The 23,057-nt window shown below is 37.1% G+C and overlaps 1 protein-coding gene across 1 annotated transcript; it reads right to left on the reverse strand.

The window, feature by feature from the left end:
- Positions 1-19,440: 19,440 nt before the first annotated feature.
- Positions 19,441-22,424, reverse strand: LOC104084789 (chalcone--flavanone isomerase). The gene is made up of 4 exons (XM_009588739.4): positions 22,273-22,424; positions 22,039-22,197; positions 20,099-20,322; positions 19,441-19,942 (listed from the first exon to the last, which is right to left on the reverse strand). Exons 1-4 carry the CDS (start codon positions 22,361-22,363, stop codon positions 19,682-19,684), a joined length of 735 nt encoding a protein of 244 aa, XP_009587034.1. The 5' UTR covers positions 22,364-22,424; the 3' UTR covers positions 19,441-19,681.
- Positions 22,425-23,057: the final 633 nt, after the last annotated feature.

Consider the following 23,057-nt stretch of genomic DNA (forward strand, 5'->3'; position numbering starts at 1 on the left):
ACTATTGTGTTATTGTTGCTTTGTATTTGTATATGCTTGTACAGGTTGTTTACGTGCGTGTCTTGTCATAGCCTCATCACTATTTCGCCGAGGTTAGGCTCGACACTTACGGAGTACATAGGGTCGGTTGTACTCATACTACACTATGCAATTCTTGTGCAAATTTTGGAGTTGGTCCCAGCGGAGTACCATAGATTTGCTCGGATTCAGCTACCCAGAGGAAACTTGAGGTATAACTGCACAATATCCGGAGTTCTGAACTCCGCTTCTATATTATCTTAGCTGTGTACTATCTTTCAAACAACCTAAATTTTATTCAGACCTTTATTTGTATTATTCTAGTAGCTCGTGCACTTGTGACAGCAGATTCAGGGATGTATTTAGATGATTCGGTAGTTATGTTCTTCTGCACTTTATTTTAGTAATTGACTTCCATTTAATTTAATTTGTTTAAAAATAGTTAAGATTATTCTAACGTTGGCTTATCTAACAAGTGAAATGTTAAGTGCTATCACGGTTCCGAAGGTGGGGATTTCGGGTCGTGATAAGTTAGTATCAGAGCACTAGGGTACATAGGTCTCACGAGTCAGGAGAAAGCTTAGTAGAGTCTGAAGGATCGGTACAGAGACGTATGTACTTATCTCTCATAGGATATGAAGTTTAGGAATAATATCACTTCTTTTTTATTCTGTCATGCGATTTTATTCTATCATCGATGATTGAACCATTCTATTCTTATTCTCTCGCAGATGGCAAGAACACGTAATACATCTACCGATGGATAAGGACCAGAGCCCCAGGTGGAAACTATGACTAGGGGTAGAGGCCGAGGTCATGCCAGAGGCCGAGGTAGAGGCAGAGGCCGAGCTCAATCTAGAGCTCGAGCAGCGACACCTGTTGTAGAACCTCAGGTGGATTTAGGAGCGGAGGTTCCATCTCAGACGGTACCTGTTGGACCAATTCAGGTTCCGAAAGGATTCATAGCTACTCCAGTGCTTCAGGACGCTCTAGTCCGTTTAGTAAGTCTTATGGAGGGCGTGGCTCAGAATGGTACATTTCCAGTGGCACCAGCCGTCTCACATGCTAGGGGAGGAGCACAGACTCCCACTACTCCCGCTCTGGAGCAGATGGATCCATAGTATCAAGCTCCAGCTGCCCCACCAGTTGGGGTAGTTCAGCCAGTTGTTGCGGCACATGCCGGTGATGGACCCGCCATGTCTTTTGAGGTTTTATTGAGGCTGGACAAGTTTACTAAGCTCTTTCCAGTTCACTTCAGTGGTATACCTTCTGAGGACCCACAATATTATCTTGACCGATGCCATGAGGTGTTGCGGAACATGGGTATAGTTGACACCAATGGGGTCAATTTTGCTGTATTTCAGATGACGGGTTCCGCCAAGAGATGGTGAAGAGATTTTATGTTGACCAGACCAGCTGGGTCTCCTACACTGACTTGGGAGCAGTTCTCACGGCTATTTCTAGAGAAGTTCCTCCCTATCACATTGAGAGAGGATTACCGCAGGCAATTTGAGCGTCTCCAGCAGGGTAGTATGACTATTACTCAGTACGAGACCCGTTTTGTGGATCTAGCCCGTCATGCTCTTCTTTTAATTCATACTGAGGGAGAGAGAGTGAGGAGGTTTATTGAAGGACTTACTCACCCTATCAGGCTTCAGATGGCCAAGGAGACTGGAAGTGAGATTTTATTTAGGCGGTTGCTAATGTTGCTAGGAGGATCGAGATGGTTCTTGCACAGGAAATATGGCAATGGTCTGATAAGAGGCCTCGTCAGTTCGGTGGGTTCAATGGTGCTTCGTCTGGAGGCAGGGGTAATTTTGGTAGGGGTCATTCTCCCAGGACATTTCATTCAGCGCTCCAAGCATCTTACAGTGCACCACCAACTCCTATTAGTGCACCTCTGATCCAGAGTTTTCAAGGTGGTTACTCAAGACGACAAGGACAGTTTCAGGTTCAACAATCACAACAGCTGAGGTCTTGTTATACTTGTGGTGATTCGAGGTACATTGCTAGATTCTTCCCCAGGTCTCAGGGCAGCATGCAACAATAGGGTTCTCGTGCTATGATTCCAGCAATGGTTGCTTCATCGCCCGCCCAGCCAGCTAGAGGTAGGGGTCAAGCAGCTAGAGGTGGATGTGAGGCCATTAGAGGTGGAGGCCAGCCAGTTATAGGCCGTCCCAGGGACGCAGTTCAAAGTGGTGGGGCCCAATCCCGATTTTATGCTTTTCCTGCAAGGCCTGTGGCCGAATCATCCGATGTTGTGATTACAGGTATTGTTCCGATTTTCCATAGAGATGCTTCAGTTCTATTTGATCCAGGATCTACTTGTTCCTATGTGTCCTCTTATTTTGCTTCATATCTGGTAATGCCTCATGATTCTCTGAGTGCCCCTGTGTGTGTGTCCACTCCGGTGGTAGATTCTATTGTGGTAGATCATATCTAATGTTCGCGTGTGGTTACTATTGGGAGTCTTGAGACTAGTGTGGATCTTCTACTTCTTGATATGGTAGATTTTGATGTCATCTTGGGTATGGATTGGCTGTCACCTTATCATGCTATATTGGATTGTCATGCCAAGACGGTGACCCTAGCCATGTCGGGGTTACCTCGATTAGAGTGGAAAGGAACTCCTGGTCATTCTACCAACAGGGTTATTTCTTATATGAAGGCTCGGCGTATGGTCGAGAAGGGGTGTCTAGACTATTTGGCTTATATTCGCGATCCTAGTATAGATGTCCCTTCTATAGACTCGGTACCAGTTGTTCGTGAATTTCCAGAAATATTTCCTGCAGATTTGCCGGGGATGACACCCGATAGAGATATAGACTTCTGTATTGATTTGGCTCCGGGCACCCAGGCCATTTCTATTCCACCATACTGTATGGCCCCGCCGGAATTGAAAGAACTGATGAAGAAGGTACAAGACTTGCTTTATCAGGGATTTATTAGACCTAGTGTCTCGCCCTGGCGTGCACCAGTGTTCTTTGTAAAGAAGAAAGATGGTTCAATGCGAATGTGTATAGATTATTGGCAGTTGAACAAGGTTACTATCAAGAACCAGTATCCACTGCCAAGAATTGATGGTTTATTTGATCAGCTTCAGGGTGCCAAAGTGTTTTCAAAGATCGACTTGAGGTCTGATTACCATCAGTTGAAGATTAGGGCAACTGATGTCCCTAAGACAGCTTTTCGGACTCGGTATGGGCATTACGAATTCTTAGTTATGTCATTTGGGCTGACAAATGCCCCAGCAACATTTATGGATTTGATGAATCGGGTGTTCAAGCCCTATCTGGATTCATTTGTGGTTGTATTCATTGATGACATCTTGATTTACTCCAGCAGTCGAGAGGAGCATGAGCAACATCTTCGGATTGTGCTTCAGACTTTGAAGAATAATCAGTTATATGCCAAATTTTCAAAATGCGAGTTTTGGTTAAACTCAGTTGCCTTTTTGGGGCATGTTGCATCGGCAAAAGGCATAAAAGTGGATCCTAAGAAGATTGAGGCAGTTCAGAACTATCCTAGGCCTACTTCAGTTACAGAGATACGGAGTTTTCTGGGTTTGGCGGGTTATTATCGCCGGTTCGTGGAAGGGTTTTCATCTATAGCTAGCCCATTGACCAGACTGACCCGGAAAGGTATTCCATTTGGATGGTTAGACGAGTGTGAGTTGAGCTTTCAGAAGCTCAAGACTACTTTGGCTACGGCGTTAGTGTTGGTGTTGCCCACAAGTTTATGATCTTATACAGTATATTATGATGCATCTCGCATTGGGCTTGGTGTAGTATCGATGCAAGATGGCAGGGTGATTGCATATGCGTCGCAGCAGTTGAAAGTTCACGAGAAGAATTATCCTAATCATGACTTAGAATTGGCAGCCATTGTCCATGCACTGAATATTTGGAAGCATTACCTTTACGGTGTCTCGTGTAAGGTATTTACTGATCATCATTGTCTACAGTATCTGTTCAAACAAAAGGACCTCAATTTGAGGCAGAGAAGACGGTTGGATCTGTTAAAGGACTATGATATCACCATTTTGAATCACCCCGAAAAGGCCAATGTGGTGGCCGATGCTTTGAGTAGAAAGGCTGTAAGTATGGGCAACCTTACGTATATTTTGGTTAGTGAGAGGCTGTTAGCCACAGATGTTCAGACTTTGGCCAATCAGTTCGTGAGGTTAGATGTTTCAGAGTCCAATCGGATTCTAGCTTGCACAGTCGCTCGGTCTTCTTTGTATGAGCGCATCAGAGAACGACAATATGATGATCCTCATTTGCTTGTCCTTAAGGACACGGTATGACACGATGGTGCCAAACAGGTTGCTGTGGGGAAAGATGGAGTTCTACGGATGCAATGTCATATTTATGTGCCTAATGTGGATGGGCTTCGTGAATTAATTCTGGAAGAGGCTCACAGTTCCAGGTATTCTATTCATCTAGATGCCGCCAAAATGTATCAAGATTTGCGGCAATATTATTAGTGGAGGAGAATGAAGAAGGATATAGTTGTGTATGTAGCTCGATGTTTAAATTGTCAGCAAGTCAAGTACGAGCATCAGAGACCTGGTGGTTTGCTTCAGAAGTTAGAAATTCCTAAGTGGAAGTGGGAGCCTATCACTATGGATTTTGTAGTTGGGCTCCCATGGAATCAGAGAAAATTCGACGCAGTATGGGTCATTGTGGACAGGTTGACCAAGTCAGTACATTTCATTCCAATAGCAGTTACCTATTCTTCAGAACGGTTAGCGGAGATTTACATCCTCGAGATTGTACGCCTTCACGGTGTGCCCTTGTCTATCATTTCTGATCGAGGTACGCTGTTCAACTCGCACTTTTGGAGGGCTGTACAATGTGAGTTAGGCACGCGGGTAGAGTTGAGTACAACATTTCATCCACAGACAAACGGACAGTCAGAGCGCACTATTTAGATATTGGAAGATATGCTTCGCACTTGTATTATAGACTTTGGAGGCTCTTGGGATCAGTTCTTGCCACTTGTGGAGTTTGCCTATAATAATATCTACCAGTCGAGCATTCAGATGGCTCCATATGAAGCATTATACTGGAGGCGATGTCGTTCGCCAGTTGGCTGGTTTGAACCGGGAGATGCTTGGTTGTTGGGTACCGATTTGGTACAGGATGCCTTGGATAAGATCAAGATTATTCAGCATTGACTTCACACAGCACAATTTAGGCAAAAGAGTTACGTCGACCGTAAATTTCATGATATTGCATTCATGATTGGAGAAAGAGTATTACTCTGGGTTTCACCTATGAAAGGCGTAATGAGAGTCGAAAAGAAGGGCAAGTTGAGCCCTAGGTATATTGGACCTTTTAAAATTCTTGAAAGGGTGGGTAAAGTATCCTATAGGCTTGCACTACCACCTAGTTTATCAGTAGTTCATCCGGTGGTCCATGTGTCTATGCTCCGAAAATATCATGGTGATCTGTCCCATGTATTAGATTTCAGCTCAGTCCAATTGGACAAAGATTTGACTTATGAAGAGGAGCCGGTAGCTATTCTAGCCTGGCAGGTCCGACAGTTGAGGTCTAAGAGTTATCCATCAGTTCGAGTTCAATGGAGAGGTCAGCTGGTAGAAGGTAGAAGTCGGTATAAGCATCTACCTATGAGTCCGAGTCGGACATGCAGAGTAAATATCCACATCTTTTCACCAGCTCAGGTATTTTTCTAATTCCGTTCGAGGACGAACGTTTGTTTTAGAGATTGAGAATGTGATGACCCAAAATGTCATCTTTAATTTAAACATTCATTAATATGTTTTAAGACCTCTAAAAGCATTATTCATCATTCCTTGACTTGCGTGCGCAGTCCGTATAATTTTTCAAAAAGTTTTTATGTGAAAAATAGATTAAAATGTGAAATATAGCTTCAAAACTCAACTGAGTTGACTTCGATCAATATTTTGAGTAAACAGACCCAGATCAGTATTTTGATAGTTCCGGTAGGTCCGTATCATGATTTGGGACTTGGGCGTGTGCCCGGAATTTAATTTGGAGGTCCCTAGCTTGAGTTATCGCCATTTGTTGAAAATTGGAAGTTTGAAAGCTTATAGATTCCAAAGTTTGACCGCGAATTTGACTTTATTGATATCGGGGTCGGAACCCGATTCTGTAAATTTGAGTAACTCTGTTATGTTATTTATGACTTGTGCACCAAATTTGTATTCATTCTAGATTTATTAACATATTTCGGCATAAGTTTTGTAAATTAAAAATTTGAAACTCATAAGTCTGAATCGAGTTGTGAATTATAATTTTGGTGTTGTTTGACATGAACTGGAACTCCGAGTAAGTCCGTATTATGTTTCTGGACTTGTTCAAATACTTGGACGAGGTCCCAAATGGCTCAGATGAGTTTCGGACGAGCCACAGAGCAATTGGAACCTGCTACTCAGTAATGGTTCTGGTGCGTCGCACCTGCAACATTCTGTGCGCAGATGCAGCCACTGGACATGCTACCTTGTTCCGCAAATGCGAGCTTTTTCTCGCAAATGCATGTCCGCAGGTGCGAAAATAGGTCTGCAAATACGAAAAATGCTGGACAGAGTGCTTAAAAACGGTAGTTAACTATTTTTACTCATTTTTGAGTTTTGAGTCTCGGATTTAGGCGATTCCAAAGGGATTTTTCACGATTTCGACGTGGGTAAGTATTCTATATCCGAAAGTGATTACATTTCATAAATCCATGTCAATATCCATCATTTATTTTGGATTTAGATGGAATAAATTGGAATTTTTGTAAAACTTTCCAAAAACGAAAATTTAGGATTTGAAGGTTCATTTGACATCGGAATTTAATAATTTTTGTATGGTTGGACTCATCTCGGAACGGGTGTTCTGATTTCGTGAGTTTTTTTGGGATTCGAGATGTGGGTCCCACTATCAATTTTTAAAATAAATTTCAAATTTTAATCCGGAAAATTAGTAAATTCATATGGAATCAATTCCTATGATTTGTATTGAGTATATTGAATTGTTTATGACTAGATTTGAGGATTTCGGACACGAATTTGTGAGGCAAAGGTTTATTGGAATCTTGAATTCGGTTACAAATCGAGGTAAGTATCGTGGTTAACCTTGACTTGAGGGAGTAGGATTTATTTGTCTAATTGCTACGTGATTTAATGTGCGAGTACAACATATATGTGAGGTGACGAGTACTTATACATTGTGGTTGAGTCAAAGCATGCGGGTGGAATTTATTTATTGTGAATAATTACCTATTTAATTAAGATATTCCTGCTTAAGTTATTATTGTTTATTTGATCATTTTCATGAGATTATTGCTAGTTTAGTTATTGTTGAATATTTTGGAAGGTGAAGTCGGTATTCTGGTATTGAATTGATTGATAAGTATATATCCCCGCATTTAAATACTCTTTCGAATTTATATTATTATTTTCATGGTAAGGAAGAGTGTAAAAGCACGAAGGGTGATGCCGTGCCAATTTCACATTATTATTTATTAAATTATGAAATGAGGAAGAGGGTTAAAGCACGAAGGGTGTTGTTGTGCCATTTTTAAAGAGTGTAAAAGCACGAAGGGTGATGTCGTGCCAGAAGAGAGTTAAAGCACGAAGGGTGAAGCCGTGCCAAAAGAGAGTTAAAGCACGAAGGGTGATGCCTTGCCATTTTCATATTATCATTTGCTCATTTTATTGTTGATGAATTAATTGGCTGCTACGTGACACTCCTCCTGCTGAAATTTCTATAACATTCCCCTTTGCATGTCCCCTCCCAAATTTATAAATTGTTAACTATTGTGTTATTGTTGCTTCATATTTGTATATGCTTGTACAAGTTATTTACGTACATGTCTTGTCATAGCCTCGTCACTACTTCGTCGAGGTTAGGCTCGACACCTACGGAGTACATGGGGTCGGTTGTACTCATACTACACTTTGCACATCTTGTGCAGATTTTGGAGTTGGTCCCAACGGAGTACCAAAGACTTGCTCGGATTCAGCTACCCAAAGGAGACTTGAGGTATAACTGCACAACGTCCGCAGTTCTGAAGTCCCCTTCTATCTTATCTTAGCTGTATATTATCTTTCAAACAACTTGAATTTTATTCAGACCTTTATTTGTATTATTCTAGTAGCTCTGTACTTGTGACACTAAATTTGGGGATGTATTTTGATGATTCGGTAGTTATGTTCTTTTGCACTTTATTTTAGTAATTGACTTCCGTTAAATATAATTTGTTTAAAAATAGTTAAGATTATTCTAATGTTGGCTTGCCTAGCAAGTGAAATGTTAGGTGCCATCACGGTCCCGAAAGTGAAAATTTCGGGTCGTGACAGTTTTATTCGTATTCCTCGCCAAATAAAGCATGACATAATGTTCATAAAAAAGTTATAGGAACCACTGACAGTGTTCAACAGCTCAGAGGAAAAAGTTTAGACATAGCAATATAACATCTTATAGTGATGAAACATACTATAAAGCATGAAGTTCAACCAACCTATTTGTTTTCATGGTCAATGTCAAAGACTTTCGTACGACTACTCTCTACTAATTACCTTTTCTCGCGGAGAGTCAATGTCACGACCCAATTTCACCTATAGGTCGTGATGGCGCCCAACACTATAGTCAAGCAAGCTACCCCGTAATTTAAAATAACCAAAAAAATAAGCAACTCTTCATTCAACCAATGTGTGTGCCAAGAATTGGTGTCACAAGTGTATGAGTATTCTAGTAGATTATACAAAATCTCAAATACTGGTTGAAATAAAAATAGACAGAATGTAAATATAAGAAGGGACACCGGTAGCTGCAGAAAGGCTCAGAAAGGCAGCTCACCACTATGCCTCTGGATAACGTGGGTGTAAGGCGATAGGTCCCCCACTAGTACTTGCCTCAGGTCCTACACAAAAAGTGCAGCCAGTGTAGTATGAGTACGTAAACAACGTGTACCCAGTAAGTATCAAGCCTAATCTCGAAGTGGTAGAGACGAGATAGCCGACTTTGACACTCACTATGGGTCAATAATAATAACTGAAATAAAACTAGAATATCTAAATCAGCATGATTCACAGAATATAACAATAATTTATTTAACCAACAGAAATAATTAAATTCCTTCAAATGCAACAATCCTCAATATATTAATTAAATTCCAATAAATTTATCAATTAGTCTCATTTACAAGAATAACAATAATTCCTTAACAAGCAGGAATAATAATTCTTTAAATTCCAAAGATCTCCAATTTATCAATTAGCTTCACAAGCTACAATAAACTATCAAAGTATCGTGTAAGTATTATTATTAAGCACGATTTCTGCCGAGGTCGTTCGGCCCGATTCAGAGTGTCGTGTACACTGCCGAGGGACGTGCGGAATGATCCATAGATGCATCTATCCTGCCGAGACATTTGGCCCACTCCACAAGAAAGGAGGACGTTTTCTTATGTACCTCCGGAAAGAGAGTATATTCATTATAAGATAAATTCAGGAGGATGAACAATTTCTTTTAATAATTTATTTATTTAAACCGAAAATTAAGCATATGAGATTTTCATCTTTAAATATTTTTATCTAACAATTCACAATTAACAATTTATTTATTTAAACCGAAAATTAAGCATATGAGATTTTCATCTTTAAATATTTTTATCTAACAATTCACAATATATATATATATATATATATATATATATATCAAATAATATTGATTAAACAAGAATACAATTTACACAAGTAATTCATGCTTTGAGTCCTAAACTACCCGGACTTTAGCATTAATAGTAGTTACGCACGGACCCTCGTCACCTGGTGCGTACGTAGCCCCCACAATTAGCAACAATTATTACCTTAATTATCTATGGGGTAATTTCTTCCTCACAAGATTAGACAAGAGACTTACATCGTCTTGCCCCAATTTAATCCAATAGAAGGCCTTTTTCACGATTATCCAACTCTATCTGGCTTGAATCTAGCTTATAATAATTCGATACAATCACTAACAATTATAGGAATCAATTCCATAAGAAAATACTATATTTTTCAATAAAAATTCAAAATTAATAAAAATTCAACTGTGGGGCCCATGTCGCAGAATCTGGCAAAAGTTACGAAATCCGACAACCCATTCAATTACGAGTCCAACTATACCAGTTTCACTCAAATCCAACTCCGAGTTGATACCGAAATCTCAAAAATTCGTTTCTATGCGATTTTAAAAAATTTTCAAATTTCAATCTCAAAACACTAATTAAATGGTGAAAACAGTGATATATTTATGTATATAGACCACATCCGAATTAGAATCACTTATCCCAATGTCTTTCCTTGAAAATCTATCCAAAATCGCCTATGCTCATGTTCCAATTTGTTAAAAATAGCGAATGGGACGAATGCCCTCTTTTTATAAAACTGCCTAGACAGCCTTCGGAACTGGGCCTCGAACTGGGCCTCGATCATGGCCCTCGAGCCTAGGCCTAGGCTTCGATCACAGGCTCGAGCCGGGACCTCGGTCATGGCCTCGATTATGTCATCGAGCCTGGTCCTTCGATCATAGTCTCGATCATGGCATCGAGCCTGAGCCTTCGATTGTGACCTCGATCTTGAGTCTCAATCCTGGCCCTCGAGCATTACCTTCGATCATGGCCCTCGAGCTGGACCTTCGATCGTGGCTTCGATATTCAGTCTCGTCCCTGGCTTCGATATTGAGCCTCGTCCCTGGCTTCGCCTCAGGCCGTCGACCCTGGGCTCGATATCTGGGCTCGATCTTGGGCTCGATCACAACCCAAAATATCCACCATAAGAAAAAATTGCAGCAGCTTTTTAAGTCCAACTTTTGATCCGTTAACCATCCGAAACTCACCCGAGGCCCTCGAGACCTCAACCAAATATACCAACAAGTCCTAAAATATCATACAAACTTATTTGAAACCTCAAATCACCTAAAACGACACTAAAATCACGAATTATGCTCCAATTCAATCTTAATGAAACTTATAATTTCCAACTTCTACATTCGATTTCGAAACCTATCAAATCAACTCCGATTGACCTCAAATTTTGCACACAAGTCATAAATGACATAATGGAGTTATGAGAATTTTTGGAACTGTATTCCGACTCCGGTATCAAAAAGTCAACTTCCCGGTCAAATTTCTAGACTTAAATTCTTGTTTTAGCCATTTCAAGCCTAATTTCACTACGGACTTTCAAATAAAATTTCGACCACGCTCCTAAGTCCAAAATTACCATACGGTACTGTTGGAATCATCAAAATTCTATTCTGGGGTCGTTTGCACATAATTCGACATTCGGTCATAATTTAAACTTAAACTTTTAATTTTTTATTAAAATTCCATATCTCGGGTTAGGGACCTCGGAATTTGATTTCGGGCATACGACCAAGTCCCAAATCACGATACAGACCTACCGGAACTGCCAAAATACTGATCCGAGTCTGATTGCTCAAAATGTTGACTAAAGTCAATTCAGTTGAGTTTTAAAGCTTTAATTCACATTTTAATCCATTTTTCACATAAAAACTTTTCAGAAAATTTTACAGACTGCGCAAGCAAGTCGAGGAATGATAAATAGTACTTTTTGAGGTCTTAGAATACAGAATTAATTATTAAATTTAAAGATGATATTTTTGGGTCATCACAGTCAAGGTCCCCATCATGCCTTCATTGATTTAGATCTTTAGTTCATACATGAAAGTCACAGTTGCTGCAGGATACCATTTCGAATGATCTTTGCCAATTCTTATCCTCGATATTGCTCTTAACCTTAAGTCCTGTCCATGTTATAGCTTCACAATTATGATCCCCCTGCATAAAATAGATTCCAATGCATAAATAGAGCAAGATAAAAGTTATCCCCTATGGATAGTTAGTACGTATAAACCTAGACATTTCAGTACCACAAATCTCCGAAATAATCATATTATAAAAAGCATTACTTTCGCATACTATCTGTGACGAGAAAAAAAAGATTTGAATAAGATAAACTACAATCTTTCGTTAAACATTTCTCTTTAATTAACACCACCTTCAAAACTATTCTCCTTTTAAGAAAAGAACCCCTATTTACTTAGGAGCTCGATTGATATCTAATCACTTATTTCTTGAAATGCACAGACGATAATTCAACAGAATTATAGGATATTCTCCTGCTCACTCATAGAATGACATATCAAAGGCACCATAATGTGCATTCTGCAGAAAACATTCCCCAATTGGAAACCACGATCAAGTTCACTCCTTTTAATCCTAGAGCCAAACTGGCCTGCCCAAAAATTCTCAAAAAATCAAGATTGAACTGCAATCTCTATCAAAAGGTTTTCATAAACAGAACTATCCCACAGCAGAATGATGTAATTACTGTTGGGATATACGCTATTAACCATGGGTTTGATTTAGATATAGCATTTATTATGAAATAATTATTTATTCAGTTTTAATAAAGTTTTAAATAGATCATATATTAGTCTGTGTCCTTTGCTTATATAGTAGATGATTTAGCGTATAGAGTTTAGCTTATACACGGAAGATTGAATCATCGGTTCTTATAAGTATAAAGTTTGAGTTCACAATCTAATGATGAAATTGGACAAACCATCATTGATGATTGTAGCACAAGATTAAATATAATTTATCTTGATTATGAGAATAGTTTAATTCCAACTTCTTGTACTAGTACATTTTGTATGTATTGAACGGACCAAGTAGCGATAAGTATTTTATACTGACTTAATAAAATAAACTCTCTAGCTATTAAATGTACTTATACTCTTAATCTTGATATAATTATTATTAGTTGTGTATATTATTATTGTTTTGATTTATTAAAAGGCGAAATTCTTTCGTGGGTCAATATGCCTGGTAAATTGGATAATAATAATGTACACTGGCGAAGTAATAGTTAGTTGATGGAATCCATGTCTCGGTTTAGAGATTGATGATATACGGCCGATGGATTTTGTATCCGACACATGAAATAAATTAAGCGAAAGTCTAAAGGAAATAATCAATAAATTAAATCGTTAGTAATTTAATTTAATTGATTAGTATCTGAATCTTAACATGGGGAGTTAAATAAGATTTAATGGATGAATTTTGAAATTGAATACGGAGTGTAATTACACCACTTAGAGCTTACAAACTGAGCTTACATTCAAAAGAGACTTTGAATTGAATACGGAGTGTAATTATCCAAAAGAGACTTATTTCTTCTTTCTACCACACCACTCTATTATGGAGTTTACAGTGTAGACAATTGAGATGTAATCCCTTATTCTGATAAGTAACAAAAGAACTCTTTAGAGAGGTGCTTGCCATTACAATCAAATTGCAGTAACTTAATATATTTTCTTGGTGCTTCTCCGTTTCATGTCTTAAAAACCTTGAATTGCTTAAATCATTAATGTTACGACCCAAAATCCTAACATGTCGTGATGGCGCCTATCTCAGTACTGGGCAAGCCGACAACATCAATAACCCACTATTTCCTTTAAATTTAAAAACGTAATGTTTAATACAATACCAAAGATCTAGCAATTTCCGATACAACACTCCCAAAACCTGGTGTCACTGAGTACATGAGCATCTAATGTGAGTACAAGTCTGGAAAATACGGTTTATAATAGTCTGAGACCAAATACAGTAAACAAGGAGATAGAGAAGGAGAGACAAGGTCTACGGAACACGGCACCTACCTCAAAATCTCCTGAAAGTCAACTACGCGAAATGATCAACACCCGCTATGTCCCAGAATACATGGATCTGCACACGAAGTGCAGGATGTAGTATGAGTACAACCAACTCAGCAATTAACAATAATAATTAAGGAACTGAAGATAATGACGATCTACACAGTCATAGTTCACTTTCAGTAGTTCCAGCAAGGAATAGACATGCTTTTAAATCCGGCAGTTTAAGTCAAATCAATTTTATACAGTTCAATTTCAAGTAATCCGGATATAAAATTCTTTCAGAGATTTCACAACAATGACAGATAGCAACCAAGTGTAACAACAAATGCAAAGCAAGTACAGCCTCTCAAGCAACAATCACTCAGCTCATCGCAACAGCTCAACCACTCGGCTCTCAGCCCTCAGCACTCACACTCAATGGGTACCCGCGCTCACTAGGGGTGTGTACAGACTCCGGAGGGGCTCCTACAACCCAAGCGCCATAGTCTGCACGGATAACTCACGTGCTGCACGGACAACTCACGTGCTATAATATCCTGCACGGACAACTCACGTGCCATAATATCCTTACCTCACCGACAGGCCCTCAGCCTTACTCATTCCTTAACCTCTCAAGTCTCTCGGGCTCTCAGAAATCACAAAGATCAGCCCGAACAAAGATAACATAGTATATCAATAAATATCCAGAAAGACTGAGGTATAATACGCAAGAAAAATCATGACTGAGTACAAGACAACAATTAGCAAATAATTCAACAAGTACGCGACCTCTATGGGTCTCAACGGTACTATAACATAGCCTAAGCATGATTTCTAACATGATTTATAGTCAAGTTTCTTCAACACATAGAGATCATATAGCTAACAATAAATTATTCAACTTTATAATTTCCCGGGACGGACCAAGTCACAATCCCCTCGGTGCATGCCCACACGCCTGTCACCTAGCATGTGCGTCACCTCCAAAATAATCACATGATATCAAAATCTGTGGTTTCATACCCTCAGGACCGGATTTAAAACTGTTACTTACCTCAACCCGTATAATTCTTTATTCCGCTATGCCCTTTCCACGAGAATTGGTCTCTGAAAGCCTCGTATCTAGCCACAATTAACTCAATTCAGTCAATACCAATTATTGTAATTAATTCCATAAGGAGATACTAATTTTTTCAATAAAATTCGAAATTAACTCAAAAATCGCTCGTGGGGTCCACGTATCGGAACCCGATAAAAGTTACCGAATATGAACGCTCATCCAATCACGAGTCCAACCATATAAATTTCACCAAAATCCGACACCAACTCGACCCTCAAATCTTCAATTAAAGTCTATGAAGATTTCTACCATTTTCAACTCAATCCTTACCCATTTGAACTTAACAATCTTTCCACAACTTTATTGGTATGTATATATGATACTCTACACCCAAGAATCATACTATTAATCGCCCATCTTTACTCCAAACCCAAAATTGAAGAATTAGGGAAAGAAATTCTTACCTCTTTGAGGCCCTAGCAAGGTCCTTGTGAAATCTTCAAACCTTGAACAAGAATTAATGGATAAATCACTAAGTATTCACTTTCTCTCTCTAAAATGCTCTCACCTCTCTCTAAAATATCAGATTTTGGCTCAAAAATGAGCTTCAAGGGCTATAAATCGAAGTTGGGTCAGGTAAAAAATTAGAAAGAATGAAAGCTCCTACGCAGTTATGCGATCGCATAACGGGTATGCGGTACGCATACCCGTCGCATAATTTGGCCTCCAAAGCTGGGCGTTACTGACCCGATCTGCGGCCATTATGCGGTCCGCATACTTGTTCTGCGGTCGCATAATGCACCGCAAAACAGGTCGCATAGTGCACCACAGATTTTCCTCCAATGCTGCCCCTCTCCTGAGCCACTTTGCGACCATTATGCGGTCCAAAGAGTGATTCTGCGACCGCATAGTGGTCGCAGAAATGACCTTTTTCCGACAAAATTTTCCTTTACACATCGGTGCTAATCTTTGTACTAATTGATCTACCTTGGCACCACCAAACTTTAATTTTCTTTGCAAAATTTCTCCGGGGTCGTTACACATAAGTTAACATCCGGTCAACCTTTTCAACTTAAATTCTAAACCTTGGAACTAAGCGCTCTAAATCATTTTAAAACCTCACAGAACCCAAATCAATTACCCCGGCAAGCCAAATAACAACTGTAATTCACAATTTGAGCAGTAAATGAGAGAACGGGATTGCAATAGTCAAAACGACCGGCCGAGTCGTTACAATTAAGACTTACGGTGCATCAAATAAATATATTAATATTTTGAGTAATCATTTCTGAACGTCACAAAATACTCAAAACTATCTCTTACGAGTATGTTCATTTAACCATACAAATCAGAAGGGATTCATTCTAGCTTATCACTAGCTTTATTTCCTTTTGAAGGGAAATATTCTTTAGTCAAATTTCCTTCCAAACAAGATCCACAAGTTGGTAGTGCCTCTACTTTCAAGAACATTAAGGTTCATCTTTGACCAACTTGAAATCCTATCCAGATTAATATGACTTAGACAAAAGTGCACAAATAAGTTTTACTCAATTTTGAAAAATATTTTCTTATGAGGTAGACTAAGATTATTCTGTTCAGGAGAGACATTAATATACAATAACAAGGTCATGCATTCATGTACCAGAAGAGATAAAATGTTTATCAAACTCAATAACTCAAGAATTATTCGAAAAATAAGACAAATATCCATCTCTTATTTTGCCTAGAAACCGAAATTAAATTCCTTCTAACAAAAGGTACATATATTGCATCCTTTAAATTAATGTTTTATCACTAAAAGAAAATTTTAACAAGTAATACAACAAATTGCATAAAGTCATTGTGGAGTTGAGATAAAAATATTAAATAGATCATAATAAGTCAAAACACTGAATAATAAAATTAAGATTGCTTTCAATATTTATATACATACATGCATCTCGAATAATAAATTTCGATGGGAAAAGAATCATTCATGCAAAGTATATTATATAATGCAAGAATTATAGAATCCAAAAATAAATAGAACCAACTCAAATGGAGAGTATACTATTATTTTCAATCAATTGTATATAACTTTTTAATACGAAAATTTTAAACACACTACACATATATGTATTCATGCACCTCGAATAGCAATTTCGATGGGAAAAGAATTACTCATACAACATACATATGTAATGCCAGATTATTCACTCCAATAATTAAAACAGACCCAACTCAGATGGAGAGTATACTGTTAATTTAAGTCAAGTGAACATCATAATTAATAGTTCTAGTTCCATTGATCCAACATATATACTCAGATGGAGAGTAAGTACACGATATCAATTACTAGTATTTCACCTAGTGAGCTTACAATAAATTTATCCGATATGGAGGAAGACCTAAAGTCAACGCGTAAATTTATTACTCACTTGAAATTAATAGTGGAAGACCATAGAAATATATTTCTATCACCACTTAATCATGATTGTATTTTAGTTATAAAATTGATTCAACCCTTAAACTCAGATAGAGAGTTAATACAGGTTATCAATAACTAGTAACTATACCCAGTGAGTTCATAATAAATTTATTCAATATGAAGGAAGACCTAATGTCAACGCGTAAATTTATTATCTCACTATAAATAAAAAATGGAGACCATAGGGGTTAATTCCTATCACCACTTTATCACAACCACGAACTTTTCTCTGAGGATTAAGTTTTAAAATTTAAAAAATACTCAAAACCCCATTTAAACAGTCTTAAAACGCTAAAATTAATATTTTTTACTGCATAGCAATGGGAATTGATCACTGGACTGTTTCTGATAAACCTACCAAATTTCAGATCAATCGAAGATCGTTAAAATCACAATCTCCAAAAATTACGACGAAATTTGAAAAATTACCATTTTAAGCATTTTTTAAGAATTTAAAATATGACCTACATTCTTATCATATACCAATTCATGTCAAATCAACATGTGTTATCATGTTCCAGATTAGACATAAATAAAATGATAGAAAGAATGACTTTTCATATGTAAATCACATTTTAATCCGCCAAACCTCCAAAAAATCTCATCTAAACGATCTCAAATCGTCAAAATACGATGTGATTCACTGCATAGCAGTGAGTTCTCCTTAACTGATCGTTTTCGATGATCATACCGAATTTCAGGTCATTCGGAGATCGTAAAATTCACGATCGTCAAAAACTAGACCAAATTCGAATAAATTATTTTTGACGTATTTAGTATTAAATCCATGTGATTTGCATTCTTGCTATATATCATATCCAGTTAAATCATCATGTTTCAGATTTAACACAAATATAGCCGATATAAAAAGAATAATTTTTCATATTTATAACAAATTCAATTTAATAAACTGCTTGAAAACTCATCTAAACGACCTCAAAATGCCGAAAAATAACATGATTCACCGCATAGCAGTGAGTTTTTCTCACTAGATCGTTTTTGATGAACCTACCAAGTTTCAGGTCAATCGGAGTTCGTCAAATTCATGACTACCAGCCTGTAACCAAACTGGAGAATAACCGTTTTAAGTAGTTTCATGAATTAAAATAAATATGATATTGATTTCCATTCTCCTTATAATTATACTATGAGCTCAAGGCATATATTATGTTCTTCCTATTTCTAGGATGCATAATATCTCCTTTTGCAATAAATTATCCTTTTATTAAATACACAAGAACCTAAGATATTATATTTTCTCCGTTCAGCGAAAACCCCAATATCTCTTCTCATGGGTGGAGTTGGTCTCACTAGTATTCAAAGATAAGACTCTTTTTTCTAGTTAAGAACTTCCACCACTAATGTAGATTTATAAGGATAATTTTCACATGGTACATTAAGCAGATTTTAATGACTCAAATAAATAGACCATTTTGTGGATCCTACTTATTAATCATAATGCTCAATTCATGAATAGACATAATTTCACATGTACAAAATTGTACAAAATTATTAAGAATGCTCCATGAGTTCAAATAGACAAACCACTTTAATGGTAACTATTTATTACTCACAAAATTCTCAATTTATGAGTGAAGATAAATGTAGCTCGTAAAATTATTTTATGGCAGATTATGGACCAACAATTACTACTTGCAGCTATAGAGAAAAGTACCCAGATATAAGTAGACATGCAAAAAATTCGACAAATCACTCATTCCAAATCCAGCGGCAACTTTACTACTCCTCTGTCCCAACGAATTGTTGAAAATGTACTACATCTTATGCAAGCAAAGCTTAATTATTTGAAAGATCTCGATCCTACTTTAACAAGTACCTTGTATATATAATGGTAAAACACCTCTCTACGATTGGTTCAGATTAAAAACAACTTAGGATACCTAAAGTAAAACAGAGAGTATTTTTATTGGGTGTTTAATGCCTACAGGGACAAAGATATTTGAGAAGAAGACAACACAGCAATGGTGAAAGTGACTTCCATTACTTATGGGCGGAAGTCATTTCTATACTCAAAAAATATTATCAAAACACTCTTAGTTTGCCAATAGTATTATTAACTTTTGATAAATATTTCCATCCAAACATTGAAAAATATTCCACAACATATCTTGATAAATGGGTATGAACATATTTTAATATGGAATGGATACGAATATAATATCACAGCTGTAGCCCCATATTGCTCACTGGTCCAATTGGTAAGAACATATTTTGATAAATAATGATTTAAATTCATCAAAAGGCACGTTGAGCCTCCCACATTACACAGCTAACACAGTTTCAAAGATGGGACCTTGTTGAATACTACTACATAGTAGAGAAGCTAGAAAAGCCTAAGCGGCTAAATCATTCCTCTAGTATACTCATGCAACGTTGACAACATCAGGTTCAGTTGACAAAGGAGATTCAGCATTATAACCTTTTTTGTTGTCCTAACTAGACTCCAATTTCTGGAATGGTAGGTTTCTCCTCAATCACTGGATCGGAGGATTTCTCAATTCCTGGTTTTTCACAAATTGAAGCGTCGGCATAGCTCTTTTTGAATAGTTCTGACACTCTTTCGGCGATACTACACTTTGCTGCAGGGGAAACTCCATGTTTGCCAATTATGGATTCCAGCACTGCTTCAGACAATTGTTTGTTCTCTATAACAGCATTTCCAGTGCCAGTAATTGAATCATCTTTAATGAAGCTAATCTGGACTTGGACAAAGAAAAATATAGAAGGAACATCAATGAGCTTACAGATAAATGTTGTTCATCTTTTTGGTGCATAAATATTGTCAAAAGGGTCCTATCAGATGATGCAAATGTCTAATTTCTATTATCGCTCTCTATAATTGATCATACATACCGTCAATGCCCCAACAGGTGATTGAGTAAAAAGGATGGAGGCACCCGGCGGGAAGGTTTCATTCTGGAAAATGTTGAGGAACTTTTCAATGGCCTGATTTTCTGCATCGGTGTAGGTTCCTATTGCTTTCCAATGGGCAACACAATTTTCTGCCACCTTCTCTGAGTATTGCTTACCCGTCAAAGGCAAGATCATAGTCACTCGAGTGAATTTCTCAAAAGGACCTGCCAGAGAGAAAGTATGAAAACATTCACAAACCTTAACTTAGATGGAGAGAAACCTCTTAATTGTTTTAAGACCCTAGATATGTAGAATGTTATATTAATAAAGCCCTCAAATCTAATTCCTGAACTTCTTATTTATAAGAGTCATTCTCCGTGGGAATTGAACCAGCGACCTTACAAAGATTTTGACCCCCCTTTAAAACTGGGCTACACTTTTGGGAACATTCACAAACCTTAACTTAGATGGAGAGAAACCTCTTAATTGTTTTAAGACCCTAGATATGTAGAATGTTATATTAATAAAGCCCTCAAATCTAATTCCTGAACTTCTTATTTATAAGAGTCATTCTCCGTGGGAATTGAACCAGCGACCTTACAAAGATTTTGACCCCCCTTTAAAACTGGGCTACACTTTTGGGATATGTCAATGGGTTTCAAAATATAATATATAGAGGAACAAAACAAATTTTGCCTCATATGTACACTGTAATATTTTGGCAAGGGAGGTTCAACCCACTTCCACCTCCCTAAATCTGCCTCTGAAGATTTATTGACATGTAGAACCAGGGGCTGATGTAGAGTTCAACTAATTTGGCTCAGAAAATATGTGTTAAAAAATTCATTAAAAAGTTCAATTAATTAATATCGAAACCAATACATCACATGAGTTGTGATAGAATCTATATAAAGTTCAGATCCTGAATCTGTCTCTACCCAAATTGACCTATGAATGTATATCCTTAGCTCATCCTGCCAAAAATTTGATGGATTTGGATGGTTACAGTTTTTGAGATAAATTTAACACCTCTTTCTGCATCCCAAAACCGTGTTGTTTTTATAGCATAATTTTCTTCTTCAATAATTTCCCTCAATACCGTGTTACAAAGGACACTAATCTATTTACTTGACCATATCAAATAGGATTTAAGTATATACACCGACAATATAATGAACTTTTTATACATCAGTATAATTTACATATAAGTTATTTTTATACCGTTAGTGCATATACCTTAAACTCCAATGGCGGGATCACTATTCCAAAAAGATGGGTGCACTATTACAAAGACCTGAATCTAGAATTTATATTTGACGGGTTCAACCTTTAGGATCCTAACATGAATCCATAATCATTTAGATATTATAGGTTAAAATTAAAAAAATTCTAGAAATTTCTACTGCTATTAGTTTTAATTCTAGATATCAAAAATGCTAGAAATTCTAGATACATATACCTACACTCCATATCAAAAATGCTGGAATCATTGAACCATACTACATCATTTACTGCTATTAGTTTTAATTAAATAAAATTTTGCGATGACAAAAGGAGATCAAGGATTTCAATGTGTTAGATTTGGGGATTTCGAATGAGTAAATCAAATAAAAAAGAAAGAAAAAGAAAAAAAATACTTTACAAACTGGGATTTGAACCTCTTACGAGTGTTTGAATGAATAAACAAATAAAAAAAGAAAGAAAAATACTTAATTAAAACACAAGAGGGACACTAGACATGTCTACAAACTCAGATTTGAACCTCTAACTTCAACTCATAAAGGTGCATCCATCATTATATTATAGTATTCATTTATTTAAGAAATTTTTAAGAGATATAACATTATTATATATGGTATCGAGAAATGAACATGGGTTCGCGTGCCCGTGCTCCAACACATAGATACGCCCCTGTTAAACTCTATCAAATAAATTGTTACCTGTGACGATATCCCTGAAAAAGTCGAGTGACTTAGCCAACTCCTCGGAGCTTTTGCTTTTCCATTTAGTGGCGAGAAAAGGAAGAGCAGTCTCTTCAAAGTACACGCCGATCGCAGTGAACTTCACAAACTTTCCTTCAATCTCCAAACCTCTATTTCCTGCACACATAATTAAATTAGAGTGAGATTAAACACATAATTCGATTAGAACAAACCAAAAAAGATTAATTAAACCTGCGCCGGCAAGGAAAAAAGTATTGGTAGAACCAGTAGGCTTCACCATTGCTGGTGGGAACACGTAATTCTCAACGGTAACAGACTCCATTGCTCTCTAACTTTTTGGATTTCACTTTTCACATGTAAGGATTTATGTTTAAATAGAGGAAGAAAGTGGTTTAATCGTAATAATGGAGTTGTTGAAGGGTAAAATTGACCAGCTATAATTTGAGGTTAGGTGGAGCGAGAGGCTCACACTATCACTCACCAAATTGCCGCCAGTCAACCATCTCTTTCACTACCTTAAAAAGGATTTACCCAACTTTCCTTTTCTTTACCCAATGGTATTTGAAATATTTGGACATGAATATAATTTTGGGTTGTTTTTAAAGTTTTGTGAGTAATTTAAGTGAAAATTTTAAAAAATAACTTTTTAAACTTTTTTAAATTTTCGAAAAATTTCAAAATCTATCTTCAAGTAAAAATTTGAAAATTTATGGTCAAACACTGATTTCGAAAAAAAGTAAACGTTTTCCTATTTACGAAATTTCATTAATTGGGCATCAATGCTCGTACTGGATATCGAGCGGGAAACAAAAATTAATTTCATTCATTAACCAAAAAATATATAAACTATGTATATTATATATATATATAACACACACACACACACACACACACATATATATATATATATATATATATATATATATATATATATATATATATATTCGACTATTATTTTTTAGAGTGATTAAAAATATACATTTCTCGATAATCTTCTGGTATTTGATACTTACTAG

The sequence above is a fragment of the Nicotiana tomentosiformis genome, chromosome 10 (assembly GCF_000390325.3).
Source record: "Nicotiana tomentosiformis chromosome 10, ASM39032v3, whole genome shotgun sequence".
Lineage (NCBI taxonomy): Eukaryota > Viridiplantae > Streptophyta > Magnoliopsida > Solanales > Solanaceae > Nicotiana > Nicotiana tomentosiformis.